This window comes from Trichoplusia ni, chromosome 21 (assembly GCF_003590095.1).
Source record: "Trichoplusia ni isolate ovarian cell line Hi5 chromosome 21, tn1, whole genome shotgun sequence".
Classification (NCBI taxonomy): domain Eukaryota; kingdom Metazoa; phylum Arthropoda; class Insecta; order Lepidoptera; family Noctuidae; genus Trichoplusia; species Trichoplusia ni.
In genome coordinates, this window is record NC_039498.1 from 6,721,161 (window position 1) to 6,742,852 (window position 21,692).

Genomic DNA, 21,692 nt, shown 5'->3' on the forward strand with positions numbered 1-21,692 from the left:
ATTTCTAAATACATACATAATATATTACACCCAGCAACAGAACAAATGATCGTGCTCATCACATAAACATTTGTCCTGGGTTGGAATCGAACTCACGACCTCCGGTACAGCAGTTAGGGTCACTAGCCACTAGACCAACAGGCCCGTCATTCCAGACAAGTTTTGGTTTCAGTGTTGTTCCAAAAACAAAATGGCAAATTTTATCAGGGCGAATTTGATCAGCTCCCCGATTTGTGATTAGACCCCATTTGATTAAGTCCCGAAGATCATTTTGTCTCGGGTTTGGATAAATCCGGGAATAAGTGAAGTCCCGACTTTGGTCATGTAAAGGAATTCCATTCTAGTCTGGGATTTGTTCGCTTCCTGCATCGGGAAATCTTAAAATCTAGTCCGTCTAATTTGGGCAGGTCCAAAATTTGACAAAAAGTGCCACATTTGGCCAAATCCTGGGCTAGCGAAATCCCAAACTTAGTCAAATGCCAAATTTGATCAAGTGCCGGACAAGTTGGGGATTTCGTTCGACCTTTTCGCTCGATTTCTTGCGCGTATAGCCCTACGCGTGTATGAAATAAAATTACGTTAGGCCTTTTTTGCACCTTGTTAATGAACTATAACACAAAACGTACGGAGAATTCGAAAGTAGAAATATCACAAATTTAATAATTAATATTATCGATGAATCAGAGCATCTTTCACTAATAAAATGTATTTAATTCTCTACATATACGTATCTAATCGGACTGAAACTTGACCTGTGTTCTAACTTTCATATTATCTAGATATTTGATATTTGGTACGGACAGCCATATAAGTCGGTTAATACAATCTGATTTTTGGGGTTCCTTAACCAAAGGCTAAAACAGGACCCAACTTTTTAGACTGCCCTTTCTGTCTATTTTTCCGTCGCTCACCAAACCAGTCGCGTCAACTGAATCGTGATTATTAATTGCATTGTTGATTAGTAATCCATCTCTGTTCATGCTATAACAAATTATATTATTAAATGATGCAAAGGTTTACTCACGCGTATTTATCGGGGCTGCCCGACTAGTTTCGCACCCAAACGGAGTCACTATTGACTGCACGGATAGCAGAGTGGTTGAGGTCACCAAGCCAAACCCTCTGAGCGCGACGTGTCGCAGCTTCGATTCTCACATAGGACAAGCATTTGTGTAATCCACGAATGTTTATCCTAAGTTTAGGTGTCTTTGTGCATGTGACTTGAATGTTTGTGGAACTCCCCGCGATACAAGGATTAAATTCATATATTGCACATTAAGGTAGCCGAGACTCACACAAAAACATTATTTTTACCATAAACAAATTCAGATAACAGTACTGTGCAGCGGTATTGTCCGAAATTATAAAGTGGCCCCGGTACACGAAGGGAAAAGGAAGGAACATCATTGATGATCAATCATTTGATGATTTTCCATCCGAAACAAGAAGATTATAACAGTACGGAATCCTTCGTGCATTGTCGGACTCACACTAGGCCGGTTTTTGAACAACTGTACACAATCAAATACAATGATTCGCTGTTGTTCTTTTTGGCAACAAAAAAGTCTTCACACCTATAGTTAAAACAGTAGTTGATAGAATAGAAGAGATCCGGGATGTTTTTGTTGATGGAATTTATTTGAGTTTCACCCCGGATCCAAAGAAAGTATAGTTAGAATATATCAAATACAAACTCCTATATTTTAAGGTAAAAAAATTTACAAAAACAAATTACTACAAAAAGTAAACCAAAAAGCAAAAAATTGAATTTTCTTTATTAAATGATTGCCACGGTATACTCACGCGTATTTATCGGGATTGCCCGACTAGTTTCGGACCCAACCGGAGTCCTTAATCATGAGCTGACGCGGCGAGCGAGCGAGTGGAACTCTTACTAACTACCCGAAATTAAATTATCTTCGCATAAAGCAAAACGTATTTTCATTAAGTTAAATAGAAATGATTCAATGATATATTATATTAAATTCTCGTGTCACGGTGTACGAAATTTAACTCCGAAACGGCTCGACCGATTCTCATGAAATTACGTTTACTTAGGTCTGAGAATCGGGTAACATCTATTTTTCGTAAAGATAAAAAAGATAAAAGATATTTATTTGCAAATATGGGTATTTCATTAGTGGTGACATAAAAGTAACATTCGTTCAGCCATATTTTGCCAGTAGGCATGCAAATGTATACAATTAAAATATTCTAAACATACCATACATCTTATTACAAATTAACAGTACCTATAGATAAATATTTTAAACATAAACATAAATTCGTAGCAATTTTTTTTTCCTAGAACTCATTTGTGTAACGTTTGCAAAAAGCTAGGTATTTAATAATATTGTAGTCGTTGCCAAGGTTATAATAGAACAATATTAGTAAAGTATCAAATTACTAAATACATACAAATTAAGTAACCTCCGTTTTTAGATAGTTGGTTAAAAATACTGGCCCTTTATAAATTGCGTTGTGATAAACGACTGTAGTCGCTGAGTTGCTGACACTACAAAATCCAAAAGTCATTTTATTTTGATTTCGCTGCATGCATTCTGATTTGGAGAAAGTATTGTGGTTACAACAAATGATATTTTTGAAAATGTTTTCTCCTTTCTTTCTTAACAATGAAAATAAAAAAAAGTTTTCAGACTATTTTAATGCAACCGCTAAATTGTCTGAAACTAGACAACATTAATGTTTTTTGATGAACTGTAAATTCTAACTCTGGATATAAAAACCTATTAATGACTATGTTAATTAAATAAACCCCTAATTAAGCCCCTGAAGTCATATTGTAGCCACGACACATATAAAAAAAGAAAATACAAGGAACGTCAGCAAAAGCTTAAAGTCTTAAAAACATATATCAGACGTCAGTGGATGTTTTCGCGTCCTTCACTCGCGGGCAATGATCATTGTACTTCTCTTTCGCACGCTTAAGCGTAGCGTAATAAATTAGGTCTGTACCTAATACAAGATCACCGATACGAGCTCTTTCATTTGATGCTCATATAATATAGGATGTTGTAATATGTAAAATATGTATTCAGCCATCTTGGTCTGATTTTTATCTATACTTCTATACTTCTATACTAATATATAAAGCTGAAGAGTTTGTTTGTTTGTTTGAACGCGCGAATCTCAGAAACTACTGGCCCGAATTGAAAAATTCTTTTTGTGTTGAATTGACCATTCATCGAGGAAGGCTTTAGGCTATAAACCATCACGCTGCGACTAATAGGAGCGAAGCTACAATGGAAAATGTGAAAAAAACAGGGCAGGTATAAATCATAACTTATATCTTCTACCAACGGGGACGAAGTCGCGGGCAGCAGCTAGTAATATAGGAAGTTGTAAGATGTAAAATATGCATTCAGCCAGCTTGGTCTGATTTTTATATAACATATCCATGTACACTCATCGAATTCTCTTTTCAAGTTAAATACTCGTAACACACAAGCCGGGTCAGTCGTTCAAGAGCATGCCACAGACAAACATACTAACATACTTACAAACAGTTACAGATACGCTGAACTTATAATACCCAGTCGTTTCGTGTGGAATCTCTAGACTGGTTTCTTAACTTATTTATCTAATAATGAATATACCTCATAATTCTACTGTCCGTATCGCTACATATCGCTGAACTCTTAAACAGCTGGACCGATTTGAATGAATTTTTGTATGTTTGGACCCTGGATAATTTCGATTCATAAATTAGCCCGATCCACACAACCCGAGTTTTCCATTTATAATCAATCTATGAGATTATTTAAACCACTTTATGACACACACACACACACAAACATTACTTGTTTAATAAAACTCTAAAAAACTACTCTTAAAACTAGATAGTTTTAAGAGTAGTTTTTTAGAGTGCGTCACTAAGATTAGTGACGCAAATGAAATTCAAAGCCATCTAATCTCTTAAGAATTTGAACAAAAAATCATGCAATTATCCACTACACATCTTGTAAAAGTAATTATGTTAAAAAGTAGCCCATTTTGAGTCTAGACAGTAATTGCCTAGGCCGTAGACATGTTGAAAAATATACAAAAAGTATAGATGTAGAGTAGATGTCTACTTATTTTGAGATTTAAGGCCTGAAGTTGGAACCAAATTACATTTCTAAACTCTATAGTGCCAGTAGCAAATGATTTAATCTTCTAATATATAAAATTCCCGGGTCACGATGTTAGTTACCGTACTCCTCCGAAACGGCTTAACCGATTTTTATCAAATTGTATATGCGTATTCAATAGGTCTGAGAATCGACTAACATCTTTTTTTCATACCCCTAGGTGTTAAGGGTTGCTCACACTAAAAAACAATATTTCATTTTTTCAACGAAATTTTTTGTTTTTATTTTTTTATAATGTGGCATTAAAAAATACATACAACTAGAAATAATTTATTAGGCAAAACAATGTTTGCTGGGTCAGCTAGTGTATAATAAAAATGATATTTCGTTTCGCTTGGTCACATGATTTAGAAAGAAATAAAAGATAATGTTTTCCACACTAAAAAAATTCACATACATTCAAGTCATATGCACATGTTTCAGAAGGCACGTTAAATTGTAGGTACCGGCTGTTATCCAACATCTTTGACATTCGTTACAGGTCAACAGAAGCTTGAAATATCTTACAACCAATCAAACGAATCGTGTTGCCCAGGTAACTGGGTTGAGGAGGTCAGATAGGCAGTCGCTCCTTGTTAAACACTGGTACTTAGCGGAATCCCGTTAGGCTGGAAGACGACCCCAACAATAGCTGGGAAAAGGCTAGGCCGATGATGATTCAAGTCACATGCACAAGACACCCTAATATGTGCATGATGAATTTCATACATAACATAAAAATGTTCGTCCTGTACCTTTGTTTAATTGCCGTCTCATTAGGCTGTGGAATAGTGAGCGCGACCGCTTTTAAATTGCACTATAATACGTACTGCGTGACTGCTCACAATAGTTCAAGAAACAAGGTATTTTTTTCAGAAATTCCTCTCTTTGGAATATAATCCTTGTGTCTTGATGGGTTTTAAAAGCATTCAAGTCATATGTACACCCAAACTTAAAACAAACATTCGTGGATCACACAGACGCTTGTCCTACGCGGGGATCAAACCCATATCATACGCAAAATGGCCGGCATAAAGGTTGACAATTCGGTTATTCGTGCCGTCAAAATCATTATCCTAAATTTACTACTCAACACTAAGAAACGTTAATCTGTACTACATCGTATATCAAAGCTTAACTTTCGCTTTTAATCGCATGTCATTAATTCTACTCTACACTTTTTTACTTATTTTTTTAAGACAAATAAAAAACAAAATGTTGTACCGACATTCAGTCAACAATCCTAATGAGCAATGCCATTAGTTTTAAAAAAAATTGGCGCTTCGTAAAAGGTTACGGTCGGAGGGAAAAGTAATGTCAAATTTTTGACAGATGTATTTATTTTTTTATTTCATCTTTAAGCACATGTATCATCGTATTCTACTTACTCGTAGGACTATTCGATAGATTTAAGATGATAAATTGATGGAAAGAGAACCACCGATTTTAATAAATTATGTTTGTACTTAGATACTTAACGTATTTTTTAGTAGGTAAGGCATAGAAGAATAGGCGACTGGATTGAAAGTAAAGCGAATGAAAAAAAAATTGTCGAGTTAAGCGGTCACTAAAATTGTTGGATACCTCAATCAATAGTCATCATCATCATAGGTCATTGAAAGAAATAGGAACCAGACTACTAATTTACCACTTAACATGGAATCTCTCAAAGAAACTAAATTATCACCTACATAATAAGTTCTAAAGTGCGTAAAAGTTTTTTTTAGACATTATATCTCATCTAGAACTTACCTTTAGCTTTCCCTTTTGAAACGTGATATACTTACATTCTTAGTCCGACGAATCATTATAAAGAAAACCATTACATGCGATCTAGTTTAAAAACAAGAAAAAAACATAAAACTACTACATATTTCATTTATCATCCATCTGACATAAAAATCCATTTCATACAGACCTTGATTTTCACGAAACCCTGCTTAAGTTAGGGATCCAGTCATTTTTGTCGAATCCTAAGTACTTTCAATTTTTGATTCGAATATATTCCGTACATTACTTACAGTTGTAATTTTGGACTCGTAGCGAACGCGCGCATCTAAAATTCAAAATGGCCGTCATGACATATGTTTATTTTTTACTTTTTTGTTCGAATTTTCAAATCAATTCGGCAGATAGCAGTTTGAAAGTAGGTCAAGATGAAAAGTTTTTAAGTACAGTTAGTGGTTCTATAAGTTTTTTGGTAAAATGGCTGGAGAGGTTTAATGATGAGCACATAGGGAATAGTTCTATTGGAAGGTTTATTCATTATGAGGAACTGAAACCTGAGTTTGGAGTGGGAACAAATAGGGGTAAGTCCGGAAAAACTTAATTATTATCCTTACATAATTCCATATAATATAAAAGGTAAAAACGCAATCTATATTACATATCTGTCTGTCTATCACCACCCGGAATACCATGAAACGTGACAGCTAAAAATAAAAAAAATACAAGTAATCTATTTCTGTTGCCACGAAAATAATAAAATTGAGGTAAAGCAAGCAAAGGCGAGCTTTTGTAGTTTAGCCAATATACTAAATAATATCTACTTGTATAAATAAACGTGCTAAAAGGACGTGTATTTATAGACAGGTAAATCAAGTGGATCAGAATGATTTTTCAGTATGGATGAAACTGTGGTAAACCTAGCCAGAGTTAAAAAAGAGCTGAAAAATCCTTAACACAGAGTGGAAAGCTGAAATTACGATATAAATTAAAAGGTGGCCAGAAATCAAAAATTCAAAATTGAGAGTTTTGAATGAAAATGGTCTTTTCCCAGAAGTAGGATCTCAAACGGGTCCTTTAAAAACACATTTACATTCTACACCATTTCTGTCTGGGCTTTCTCGGCACTGACGATTTTGATATATTTTTTTGTAAGGATAACATGAACTTTAATAAGTGACAAAGGAAATAGGCCTCACTTTTCATAAGAGGCGCATTTTCAATCCTAAATTTTTCACGTTTAGAAAGTTGGTGAAAGCGCGCTGAAAGTTCAATTTCCAAATGCGAACGGCTTTCAGTATTCTTAACACCGAAGTTTTACTAAAGGTGTTTCTATCTCCAGACGGAAGGAGTATGAAGAAAATGGGCGTTGCTCTGGTGCCTCTTGTCTTCCACTTCGGAGCCACGTCCACTTGGATCCTGTTGACTGGTCTCCTCGCTGCCAAGTCTGTAGCCATCGGTCTGCTTCTGCTAGTCTTCAAAATCGCTGTCAGCTCTGCTAAGGTAAGCATTTTGAAATAGGGATGATGACTGGGTATAAAAAGAAAAAATCTAATTAGTTCGGTTGGATAATTCAAAAGTATTGGGCACGTATTTTTTTCCATTTTCACGAAAATTAAAATTGACAAAGATTTAATGCTTTAAAGTTTAGGGGACTTGTGACGTAACGATATGATAAATTTATAGTATACTCAATCGTGACGTCAAGCGTAAGTTTCATTTACTGTAATTTAGTCAAGTTATGTTTGCGGGACAAATTCAAAAATACGTATCTATTATTATACAATAAACTACAAGACGGACACTAGGAAAAAATTGTCATCATCCCTATTATTATAGAGTGCCATTCATTTTTGCAAGACACTTTTCAAGACTGACTAAAGTTTTTCAAATCAAAGCAGACGCGTACACTTGAAGCGAAAAATCTCATATAAAAAACCTTACCCTAGTTATATTTCAACAATCGTTAAAGTTACCAAATAACGATAAAAAATCAAATGTAGAAATGACATTTCATTTCGTTATGTCACGTGTCACACTTTGACATTTCATTTAAATAAATTCTGTGTACGTTAACGATTGTTTCAATGTATCTTGGCTAGAGGGGCTGATACATACAGGAATTGGTTGGCCTCGACTCTGCTATTTACAATGGCTAATTAATTAATGAAAATTTGATAAAAATGATACTTTTTTTATTCTCCTCAGCATTTTAGGAACATAATAATAGGAAATGTATTGAGTATTGAGTCTCAATGTAGCCTGTGTAGCGCCCCGTTCTGAATTTCTAATTGTTGTATTAGAAAATATAGTCATTGGGGTTTAGGGTAACAAATTCGGTAAAGCAAGCTTTTCTAAAACCAGAGTTCATTTGTATCAAGACAGTTAATAAAAACTGTTATTTTTAAACTGCGTATAGTATCTAAAAATAGCAGAGTTTTTATTAACTCGACGTAAAAAAGCTATTGGTTATATTTAGAATCGATTGTATTTATTAGGCAGTCTACTTAGATTCCATTGCTTTTTTTAGGCATTTTCGTATTGACGTGCGTGCGGCTCAGTTTAAATTTATTTAACTTTTTAAAATCGAACTATTTTCATATAAAACCTTATTAAAACGCAGTCAAATAATAAAAATGGGAAAAATGAATCATAAAAAAAAATATACAGTTTTTTATGACTTAAAATATCTAATAGTATAAATAATAAATTCAACTGACCCTTGTTAAATATTTAATTCCTTTAGGAGTCAATCTAAAATTGTTACGTTTTGCTTCAAATTGTTTTATAGTATTAAACTAAATGATGATTATTGCGTTTTTGGGGCAATGCTATTCAAATAGCTAGTTATAAACATTATTTGCACATTGCGTGACTGCTAATCTGAAAGAAATCAACGCCATTTTGAATCTAGCTCCCGTATTAAGTACAGACATAATGTAGAAGCTAGATTCTTCGTCTTAAAGAAATATTAATGCGAATTTGGCAGATGAGATGAAAAGAGCTCGTGGCTAGGTTATAACTGCACAAGTTAATCGATCACAGGTTAAACTACGCACGACCCGGTCGGTCCGTAGATGGGTGACCATCTTTGTCATAACGAGTTCCTCCGTGTATCGGAAGGCATGTTAAATTGTGGGTCCCAGCTGTTAGTTTTACATCTTTGACAGTCGTTACAGGTAGTCACTAGTAGTCAGAAGGTAGAAAGTCTGACTACCGGTCTAACTAATGGGTGTCGTGTTGCCGCTTTAACTGGGTTGAGGAGGTCAGAAAGGCAGTCGCTTCTTGTAAAACACTGGTACTTAGCTGAAACCGGTTACACTGGAAGCCGACCCCAATATAGTTGGGAAATAGCTAGGATGACGATGATTTGAAAGAGAGATGTCGCTCTACGCCGTGTATCGTTATCACGCATCCACAACCATAATAATATTAGGTACTTTAAGAGTGGCGATAGACCCTCTGAATGTTGAACTATCAATCCTGTCCTACTAATAGTATAAATGTGAAAGTTTGTAAGAATGTGTGGATGTATGTTTGTCATTCTATCACGCAAACACGGCTGGAACGATTCGGTATGTAGACAGGTGATAATCTAGACCAGTAGTTCCCAAACTATTTTCTCTCGTGGACCATTTTCAAAATTTTGCTGGTTTCGGTGCTTCTAAATTTCTACCACATACTTAGTTACCAAAAATAAGAAATTATGTCGCTTCTGAGTTCTGTCCCTACATTTTGATAGGTAAAAGCAAAACGAAAATTGGTACATTTTATATACATAGAAGAAGGTTCAGGTCATAATTTTATTATAAGGGAAGCATTTGGAGAGTGAGGAAGGAGAAGAGAAGGAATTTGATGGAGTGTCAGCAAACGTTCAATGTTCGGCTTTATTTTTGTGAGCAATAACCACAAATCCCCCCGCTCTGTGACGCTTATTGACAAGCTATGTCAAGGGAAACGCTATTAAAAATGTCCTTGCTATTTCCCACATTTCAGGATAATTTTTGTACGAAGTGTGTGGTATACGACGGTGTGAAATCCCAAAATTGTCCATAAAACAATACCTAACATTTCATCAAATCAATGAGTTCACGCGCTCCGTGTATTTGCGTATTTTTTGTCTGCGGCTTCATTTTTAAAAAGTGGCAAACTGGCATCGAAGCCCAAGCTTCGGCCTGTTCCCTTCGTCCGCGAACCAAAAAGGAATAGTTTTGATAAAACAAAATCGATTTAAAATGATTATGCAATTACTATTTTATAAAATTAGTAGTTATTTCCAAGAAAAAATACAAAATTAATTGCTCTGCAATATTGCTTATTCAGCCTTTTTAGAGAGGCAGTGCTTCTCTCGTGAAAAACAATTGAATAAAACGTGTTGTGTTTGTCTTCAAATGAAAGAGGACAATAATATATCTGTAAATTACTAAGCTACCTATCTATACAAGCAGTTGTGATCTACCGACTTGTACACGTAAACAAAATACTTAAGAACTACAACAAAAAAAAGGTTTTACTTGCCTCCGGCACTAGCAAATACTAATATACATTTTCTCACACTTTGTCGCACAGTTTTGCTCTTTACTATCAACAGCAGATAAATTTTCGTGGACCCCCATTAACATCTTATGCACCCCCATTTTTTATTCACGCCTACGTAGACCCCCAGCAAGACTCCCGTGGACCCCTGGGGGTCCACCTGGACCACTTTGGGAATCACTGATCTAGACTAACACATACTTTTAATCTCGATTTTATGTTCCCACGGGATCATTTCCGATTTATACCAGGCGGGCCCGCGGGCAACAGCTAGTACTTACATATAGTTTTTGAGTCATAGTTCTCGCTTAGTTGTATTGAGATTTCTAAAAGCAAGATATGTAATTGAATAGTGTCTAAAAAAATCATGTCAAGCATTTTGATTCTCTCTTAATCTTTTGGTCATCACATTACGGTTAATTTTAAATACGCAACAGCTTAACCTTCTTGGTTAGTTAGTTTCTCACTTATTTTTAGTTATCGGGAGACATTAACATAGATACAAACAGTTAGGTATACTAATATAACTACCAGCAATGTTGTGGAGTTCGAAAAGTCTGTCACGTTGATCATAATAATAATTGTGAATTAAATGTGAATGAAAAGAGGCCAAAACTCAGACCAGTAGATAATTTAATCATGACAGGCCTGTTGGTCTCGTATTTAGTGAGCCTGTCTGCTATTCCTGAGGTCGTGATTTGTTTATTGATAAATTTACACTCCTTCATCCACAGTACAAGCTTATCACACAGGGTTGACAGCGCACTTTTGTCACGCTCGGCAACTTAAAAAGTGTTTGATTAGAAACAAAACTCTTTCCTTTTTTTCTATTCATGTTCCGATACCATCCCTGCCAATCCCTACTTATATTATAAATGCGAAAGTAACTCAGTCTGTCTGTCAGTCTGTCTGTTACGGTTCACGTCTAAATCACTGAACTGATTTTAATGAAATTTGGTACAGAGATAGAGTTGACCTCGAGAAAGAACATAGGATAGTTTTTATCCCGGACTTTTGAAGAGTTTTCTTGGAAACGCGATATAACGGACTTCGACGTGGGCGAAAAGCTAGTATCCTATAAAAAATTAATGCTTACGCATTTATAATCAGTGTGATGTTTAATTAACTCGTCAATGAATGGAGTGTTGATTGCTTGTACGTTTTTTTTTTAACTGCGGGCCTACCGCCCGACGCTTTCCACAAGCATAATAATATTTTGACAGGCCTGTTGGTCTAGTGGCCCTGAGTGACCCTGATCGCTATACCGGAGGTCGTGAGTTCGATTCCCACTAAGGACAAATGTTTGTGTGATGAGCACGATCGTTCATTCTGTGTCTGGGTGTAATTTATCTACATTATGTATGTATTTAGAAATATATAAGTATGTTTATCACTTGTCTAGTACTCATAATGCAAGCTTTTACGTTGACACTAGATGGCGTTGTATGAAAGTTTTGGAATATTATCATTTGTATCTCTTTTCATTCACGGGATAACTTCATGAGAAGAGACCCGGACCCTTTTAAAGGCGTGCACGGGGACACAGGTCCAACATACAGAGGCCTTGTTGAGATCTTTAATCTGAAATACGATCGGGTATCTACTATATTATTATTAACGACGATGAAGCCAGTATCAATCGTTATATGCCAAAAAAATCCTCCGTCAGATAGATTTCCAAAAAAAATCAGTTACCTATCTAAGTATTTTTTCTTAAACAAAAAAGGAGCACCATAGACCGAGTCTAAATCTCGTTTGACGTCATTTAACAGTAAAGTTTTTACCGACCAGTGACGTCATTGCGCACTATTATTAGTCCCGCCTTCTATGTCTCACCTCATCTGTGACGCTTGTATTTTTTGCTCTATATAAAAAACGACCTATACCTGAACATAAAGAGATCATGGTATATAGCATAAACACCTACTCTGCTTCGCACAGACCTCTTCCTGTATAGGGAAGGTTTGAGCATTGATCACCACGGTAGATGATTGCGGGTTGTAATTTCAAAATTTCAAATGAAATTAGTGTGGGACGCCACTTGTGTCGATACTCTTGCGCCATCTCACCTTCCTGGTTCTTCGAGCTGCGCTGGCTCTGCTGCCGCGGCTGCTGAAAACCTCAAACGGCGCAAACATGGTAATCTAGTTGGTAGTTACTTCTTTGAGCCGTTTGGGGTTTAAACTTTTGGGCGCTTGGCTTAAAACGCTTTTTAAAGACCTAGCAAAGCGTCTCTTGACTTCTCGTGACCCAAAGGTTGGCTTTTACCTCGCTCAGAGGATTAGCATTGCCATTCAACGTGGCAATGCTGCCAGCCTTTTGGGCACCTTCCCAGCCGGTGGCGATGCCGATGAATTTTTTGATGCATTGATTTAATTATTGTTTGTTGGTTTTTTTTTGTATATAGCAAATGATTGTACTGTAAAAATTTCAAATTACAATATTTGGTATCCAGGTTTCCTCACGATGTTTTCCGTCACCATTTGTCAGTGGTGTCTTAGAATAATGAAGAAACTGCATAAAACTTCCAAAAATTACCAAAAAACAACGATTTCCGCACTAAGGAATTTAATACTTGTGTCGCGGGGTCGTTCAGAAACATAGGTACAAATCACATGCACAACAACACCTAGGCTCAGAACAAGCATTCGTGGATCACACAAATGCTTGTCCTACGCGGGGATCGAACCCGCGACACGTCGCGCGGTTTGACGTGGTCACCTGAAACACTCGGCTATCCGCACACTCAAGATTGATTGCACGGGGACTATTGATACTTTGCCTGCGTTGGGATCGAACCTGTAACTCGTGAAACCAAGACTATTGGGTTATTGGATAAATGGCTGTAGCAGTCAAAATTATAAAAATGTATTTCACTTTTCTCTTCTAAATATTAAGTCTTTAAATCTATTATTGAATGATGTAACGGTTTACTCACGCGCATTTATCGGGGTAGCCCGACTAGTTTCGGACCCAACCAGAGTCCTTAATCATGAGCAAACGCGGCGGGATCGCGAGTCGAGAAAATATCTTTAAATCTAATACAGCGATACGAAAACTATAGTCAATAAAAAGCGTCAATCTACGTCAATCCAATTTAAAAATAGTCCTTTGTTCTATTACCAAGTCTTAAAATATTTTCTTATGATTATGGAAGCCTAATAGCGATACACACGGTATATAGCGCCATCTCTTTTCAATATCTGCACTTATATTACTTTAAGACGTGACTTTAGGTCCTCAGTTCCAAAAAAATATAACGTAAGAAAGCAATCAATATGTTTGACGTCATTGCCACTATCATTCATGAGTCGACATTGAACACAATATTAATGCGTAAGCATTTGTTTTTTATGACATATGGCAACCGAAGATGTTTAGAAAAAAGTAAAGAGTTTTGGTTCTTAGCAAAACCTCTTTAAGTTACGGAAGTGAGACAATTAGAATGGCTTATGAATGGATAGAAATTGGATTAAATTTGGTAGGTACTGTTATTCTATAATAGTGAAATTGGGGCTCAGAATGTTTCGCTTTTGAGAGTTTTGCGTTTCATCTATGAATATTTCGTGGACAGGACTTTTTAACTATGGAATTATCATCATCATCCACAGCCTTTGTCCTCCCACTGCTGGGCATAGGCCTCCCCTTTCTCGTGCCATTTTCTACGGTCCTGTGCTAGCCTCATCCAGACTCGACCCGTGACCTTTACTATATCGTCGAACCATCTTGTCGACGACCGAGGCTCCTTGCCTTGCCTTGGCCGCCATTCTGTCACCGCCTTAGCCCACCTGCCGTCACCTAAATACGGAATATTAAAAAGAAAATATTTGACGGCACTTTCTTACTCTAGGATGCCATTTGAATCTAAATTTTCATTTAACAAGAGGCTAGTGAATGCCTATTCTATCCCCACTCCAACATCTACTTACTATTGAAAACAGAGGTCCAATTTTCTTTTGTTGTTTTGTCTATGCTCGCATCGCATCAAAAGATTTTTAAGAATAGGCCTATGCCTTCTTTTATAAAGTTTTTGTTACAAAAACTTCGAAATTATAAAACCTGGTGAAGTGCGAGTCGATTTTGTTACTTTGACGGTTCCGTATATATAGCTAAGTAAACACTTTTTCAAAATCAAAAAATTACACCCAGAAAAATTTTGGCGTTATAAACCATTGCCCTTTTTTATTTCTATTAGTTCACACCTTCAAAATACGTATATTTTCCATCATCAGCTTCAAAATCAAAAAGTTTTCATTTCAAGGAGGCTTTTTTCAGGCTCTTTCAAATCGAATTGGAGTTAGAGATTCAGTTATATAAAACAACCCGCAAAAAATATAGTTTGGTGACAGATAGACAGACAGACAGCGAAGCCTTAGTAGCAGGGTCCGTTCTTACCTCTTTGTACCCTAAAAATACCCAATCTCTTTGTTCATTTGGTCTATACGCCTATACACTAAAAAAAACTTTTGAAACTCGAATTTGTTGTAAGAAGATGCGTAAAAACACCGGTCATTGCACTAGTTTTGGATCATTAGAATATACCAAACTGCCATGTTTTAACTTTCACATTATTTTACTTCTTTATTTTTAACTTTGAAAAGGACCAGATAAATCTCAAATCGAATCCAAACTTTCACTGTTATACAAAAACATACTCTATCGGAACCCCATTAGGACGACAATTCATTGCAGCGGTTGCAAATTGACAATTTTGCTTCGTTGCTCGAAATAAAAACAAGATGGCCGCGTAGGCCTTTCATTTTATCGAAATTAAAAGCGAGCCTATTTGCGGTGATACGATTAAACAATAGAGATACCTATCGTATTTTTGCATCTTAAATTGCTAGCTGCCACAACAATTGATATACTTTCTAATTTTCTAGGTAATTAATTTGTTGAATGTATGATCGACGTTTCTGTAGCTCCGTTGATTGTACAAAAAAAAGTTAGACAATGTTGGTGTATCTTTTTATATAAACATATATTAAATAAATTAACGACTAATTTATAAATATAGTTAAATTGATTTGGTTTTCTTTTTTTTATTGTTGCTTTGTTTTTTAGTCGCGTCTTATTTTTAAGTAACTGAGATTTTAGACAAAAAGACACGAAAAGATTCCTCACCTCTTCTTTACCTTGTTTGAGTGACAAATGGACAACAAATAAAATGGCCGCCGCCCGTTAACTTTTTTATTTTATTCTTAATCTAAAGAAATGTTTCGGCATTGGAACCAAGGTCAAGGATTAGGTTTTATTCAAAGAATCTTTCAAAGATTAAGTGTATGATGTTGACGACTTCGACGCAAACTTCACTGCTTTAGTTCTTGCGAAAGTCCTGCAAAACATATTCGGAGAAGGAAAAACATATTCAATATAAAAAAACGACTCCCGTAATAAGGAATTTCAAAGATATTCAGACTCAGGGCAAGCATTCGTAGATCATACAAATATGTACTTGTCCTACGCGAAGATCGAATTAGAGACACGTCACGCACAGTGGGTTTGACGTGGTGACCTTTACCACTCGGCTATCCAAGCAGTCATCATTAGCCTAGTGTTTTCCCAACTATGTTGGGGTCGGCTTCCGGTCTAACTGGTTTCAGCTAAGTACCAGTGTTTTACGAGGAGCGACTGCCTATCTGACCTCCTCAACCCAGTTACCTGGGCAACACGATACCCCTTGGTTAGACTGGTTGTCAGACTTTTCAAGCTTCAGAGTACCTTTAACGACTGTCAAAGATTTAGGACAAAGATGGTCACCCATCTACGGACCAACCGCGTCAAGCATAGCTTAATCTATGAGCGTTTCACTTATGCGACTAAAAAATCACGGTGTATAAATGGTACCTACCTATACCGTATTCCAAATAACCATATTAAATAGTATACTTATTGTACTAACTTTCATTTCAGGTGGCGTCATTCTTCACGAAGTTAAAATCCAGTCACATGCCGAGCCCGCACCACGAATACTCCTGGACACCACATGCCGAACACCACGGTAAGAAATGACTTACTTACCTAATTTAAGTTTTATATTATACTAGCTGTTGCCCGCGACTTCGTCCGCGTGGTTAAAATATACAAGTTAGGAATTTTTGAACGGAAGCCCTCGACGATGAATAATTTTCCCTGCTTTTTCCACATTTTCCATTGTATCTTCGCTCCTATTAGTCGTAGCCTGATGGCATATAGCCTAAAACCTTCCTCAATGAATGGTCTATTCAACACAAATGAATTTTTCAATTTGAACTAGTAGTTCCTGAGATTACTATTATTCTTTACTACTATTATTTAAATAAATACTCCACTCATATGTGATCACTGATAGGTGCTTAAAAAGAAGGTTAACCTTGCTATTTTGTTTATGTAAAACAACTAAAAAGATTACTAAATCAAATTTCCTTAAGTTAAGTACCTCAATAAATGAAGTATAGATTCACAACTTGAATCTTTTTTAACTTATTTTTATGTACCTATACCTATATGCAGTGCAATGCTAAAAGCAAATAGGTATGCAATGCAACTGGAAAACACTCACACAACTCACTTTTTAAGGCTTATCTTATTCTCCTATCGCCAAGCTGTGATAATGTCGAGCAATACTTAATCATTCACAAAAATCTCAAATGAAATATTTATTAATTCTTACCTATTTTTTGTTTATTTGCAGGTTTTGAAAGAAGCTTGACAAATATAGGTAAGGATTAATTAATATTTTAATTAAAATTATTCCAAAATTGTATTAATTTTTCAAAAACCTGTTTTCAATATTTAAGTATCAAATTTTATTTAGATAGCTGATAAGGAAAGTCGTTTCATTGAATGTACTCTCAAATACATTGTTCAAAGAACCTAATCGGTAATTTCGCATCCATCTGCAAGTCTTCGGTAGTATAGTGGTCAGTATCCCCGCCTGTCACGCGGGAGACCGGGGTTCGATTCCCCGCCGGAGAGAATCTTTTTGCATTTTGTTTTCCACTCATTTTTAATACCTTTATCATATAAAATTAATGCTTTAACAAAAGTTACGAAAAATCTAATAATTCTACTTTTTTCAGTATATTTCTTTACTAAACTACTTTATTTTTTTCAGCACCTTACCACTCTCATTGGAGTCCTTACAGTCCTCAAGCAAATGAAATTTTGCCGCCATCTTATAAATCGATAACAGGTCACCATGATAGTAGTAATGAATTAGAATATTCAAAAGCACCAAGCAAATCACTTAGTTAAATATAATATTAGGTTAAAGAAATTAAAAAAAAAGTCGGAATACATCCAAAAAATCTACTGAGTTTTCTTGTGAAATATTCAAAATGGCTGAATACTAAAATGTTTGTCTATTGCATCTTGCAATCGCTCTAATGTTTGAAAATTAAAATACATCAAAACCCGTGTCTCCGACTTTGTCATTCATCTACACATTAAAAAAAAAATATTATATTTAAGTTATATAATAGAAATTGTCCTATTAAAATAATGAATAAAGTTAAACTTTGCATTTATTTAGGTTATGGGGAAAATAATTGTCTTTAAGAAACCTAGATTTGACACCTAAAATCTCTGCATGCTTATTTCTCTGGACAAGAGTTTTAGTATACACGGTGATTTTTTACTCGTCTTACAAAAGCAGCCCAGTTCATGTATCCGACGTAAAATACCCCTAGGCGCGATTATTATTTTTTTATCATCAACTAAGATAGTAAGTACGAAGAAAATTAAACAAGAGAAATCTGAAATATACTCTTAAAAATGATAAAAACGCCGCCGCCCGCGCCCCTCACCATTGTTACAAGGCTCGGACCGCGCTCGCAACAGAGTTGTGTTTCTAAAAAACTACGAATTGCATCATAATATTGAATAAAAATTGCATTTAATTTTTTTTCAAATCTCATTAATACCTATTTTTTTATCATGAACGTGTTCTAGTCATTGGATACGTGAACTGGACTGCTTTTGTAAGACGACTAAAAAATCACGGTGTATACAAGACTGTGACGATTTTACACGCAGAAATGTAATGCTTTCTAGCCCTATGAATGAGAGTCCTTTGCCCAACTGTGGGTTAATTTAAGCTGGTATTAAATCAAGGTTTCTTTTAGTAAAGATTAACTATAAGAAAAATTGTTTATATATTTGGTTGCCATAGCAACCATGTTTTGTTAAATAAAACTGCGTTCCTATGGTAACTTTATTTATTGTAATAAAATAATGTAAAATTATGGACGGATTTTTATTTTTAATTAATTTAGTTAAGGTACAAATTTACAAAATAATGTGTATATAAAACTGTATACAAATATACTAAGATATGCGTTACAAAATATTTGAGAGCTATATGGTTAAAAAACTTTATTTGTAAAAATATACAAAATATTAAATGTGCATGGAACTTCGAAAAGTATTATAACAATTTTTTTTACACTATATACAATTTATATACAAAAAAATGTGTATAAAATAGTAAAAAAATAAATTTTGAGCTCATTAAATCACAATTATTTACAATTTTTAATACATATTTTAAACATATCATCTTTTTAGGTAACTGAGTTCAACCCAATTGTTTTACGTATAGACCGATGGGCCAACAAAATTATGTATAAATTTAAGTACATAATAAATTTCAAATTAAAGCTATTTGTGATGATTTTATTGGAACATAATTTCGTCCATTCTTATACATGTATTTGACAAATTGAGAGCCTGGCGGATTCATTATTATGTATTTAATATCAGTTTACCCACGCGTATGTATCGGGAGTGCCCGACTAGTTTCGGACCCAACCGGACTCCTTAATCATGAGCTGATGGTAGGCGAGCGAGTCGCTTAATAAGCGTAAGTTAACTGTTATTAAATCAATAATGAAAACTAACATAATCTTATTATTTTAGTTTAGTTTTGTGAGTCACTAATTTTGCAAACAATATTCTTCCAGTACAAATTAAAGAAACATAACTTATGTACATAATTATAAACATCAATCGTTAGAAAACAATTTAAAAATAACAATGGCAGTGAAAATTTTTGTTTAAAATTTGGTAAAAATAAAAAGTACCTAATTCAATTAAAATTTACAACGATTCATTTGTAGATACTTAGGTACTGAATTAAATAAATTCGTTCTTTATTATTAAAGCTTTATCAAATACCCAATATAAATATATTTTTTCTTACTTATGGTATTTTAAAAGATCATGTTTGAGACTCAATATTGTTTTGTATAACATTTTTAAAATAGTTTTATTTTTATTACAGACTTCCTACCTATCTTTTTTTCCAAATATCTTGGTATAGGTCGTTTTATAATCCTGTGCTCTATCAAAGGGTGGTCAAAATGATAATTAAGATATGTGTGTATGTTTATAACCCCAAACGCCCAAACAGCTTGACCGATTTCGATTAAATTTTGAATAAAGGCGTTACCTTGGATTAACAAGAATGCTACTTTTATCCGACTTCGTTAAAAGGAGGGTAATATTTATGCAGCTATAACTGACATTCAAACAAAGCCGTGACCAACAACTAATAAAACGAAATCTAAAAAAAAAACACAAATAATTGGCACCAACTTGAAAACTAGCACCATTATACTTCATTCTAACATCCTAGCTTTAACTAAAAATCAAAATCTGTAATTTTAAAACACACACTCAGGAATATACATAGAGTTATTAATATTGAATCGCTAACTAACCCTAGCACACTGTTACCAAACCAAGTGTACTTCACACGTTTCTTAGTCAACCGTCTCTTATCAACCACCAACTTCTTGGGCCAAGAATTATAATCTTCTAGAAGCTTCTGACACTGGCTTGGGAACCATTTTCTTGGGGTACCATTTGAATTCTTCGCTTGTATACATATTTCGTGAGTTTTACCTTCTTGAAGGGACTTTTTGAAGTCGTTTTCGATGGTGATGGTTAAGGAGCGGATGTTGTAAGCGACGTCGGATGAAAAGTGTAGTTTATTTGTGTCGTCCCGAATGTAGAGGATGAAATCAGCTACATCTTCGTTGGATGTTATGAACCAGTGCGCGTATATTGATGTTTGAGAACTAGAATATTAAAAAAACTTGTATTAGCATCTTATTGTACAATAGCCTTATCTTTTTAATGGAAAAATAACTAACGGAAACTTAAGGAATTAAATCCTTGTATCGCGGGGGGTTTCGCAAACATTCAAGTCAGATGCATAACGACACCCAGACTCAGAACAAGCATTCGTGGATCACACAAATGCTTGTCCTATGCGGGGATCGAACCCGCAACGCGGTTAAGTTTCTGTATGCCTTTGAAAAAGACCACGTTTCTTTCCTTGAAGAGATCCCGCGAATTAAAGAAAAGTAAAAAAAAGAGTTAAATATGAGTAGATTCAATAATTTTCATCAAATGTTATGTAAGAATAGTAACAGAGTATTTATTATGCAATTGTATCACTTGAAAATAGGTAAAAAGTTTGTTCAATTTTTAATAAAACTAAGTATATGAAAAATGGACGTCAAGCAAGAAATATAAATAAGAAAAATGTTCATAAAAATATTGTAACACATATATTTGTATCATTAAAAGGGCAATTATGTTTAACAAGGTAAAATACTTCTAAGATATGTCGAAACAAAATGCAAAAAGATTCTCTCCGGCGGGGAATCGAACCCCGGTCTCCCGCGTGACAGGCGGGGATACTGACCACTATACTACCGAAGACTTGTTGGCAATGGCGAAATTACTGAGTATTTGGTCAAGATTATCAAACTCCTTGTATAAATATGATAGTGTTATTTTTATTCAATTTTAAATCAATATTTGTATGGAAAGATTTTTATGGTTTTAAATATTGAAATAGAGCAATAATTTAATGCATCAAAAGCAAAAATGTTATTAAATCATCATATGAAATATATATCACATAATGCATATGGCACAGGACCATAGAAATTGGCACGAGAAAGGGGAGGCCTATGCCCAGCAGTGGGAGGAGAAAGGCTGTGGATGATGATGATAACATAATGCTTATTAATTAACAAATAAAAATAATTTCAATACTTACTATTGAACATCCCTAAACGCCAAATCAGGTTCCAAAACAAAATCAAAGGCACTTTCCGGATCAGTGTTGCTATACTCCATAATTTTCCCATCTACCTCAGTGTTGCCAGTGCACAATAACCTGTCTTCATCCACAGTTAATATATTTTCTCCGACCAACGTGAGTGGTTCCGCACATGTTATATTTTGATATTTTTCATCACTTTTCAAATTGGAGGGTAGTAAGTGATTCAAGTAGTGTTTTAAAGG

General features: G+C 35.0%; 2 protein-coding genes and 2 non-coding genes across 5 annotated transcripts in view; 1 reads left to right on the plus strand and 3 right to left on the minus strand.

The window, feature by feature from the left end:
• The window catches only part of LOC113504282 (protein daughterless), a 187,792-nt gene that overhangs the window by 102,562 nt on the left and 63,538 nt on the right, over window positions 1-21,692 (minus strand). The window lies entirely within an intron of this gene.
• Trnad-guc lies at window positions 17,277-17,348 on the plus strand. The gene has a single exon. It is a non-coding gene; the product is annotated as a tRNA-Asp (tRNA).
• Window positions 19,415-21,686, minus strand: LOC113504286. The gene is made up of 2 exons (XM_026886525.1): window positions 21,445-21,686; window positions 19,415-20,452 (listed from the first exon to the last, which is right to left on the minus strand). Exons 1-2 carry the CDS (start codon window positions 21,522-21,524, stop codon window positions 20,014-20,016), a joined length of 519 nt encoding a protein of 172 aa, XP_026742326.1. The 5' UTR covers window positions 21,525-21,686; the 3' UTR covers window positions 19,415-20,013.
• Window positions 21,030-21,101, minus strand: Trnad-guc. The gene has a single exon. It is a non-coding gene; the product is annotated as a tRNA-Asp (tRNA).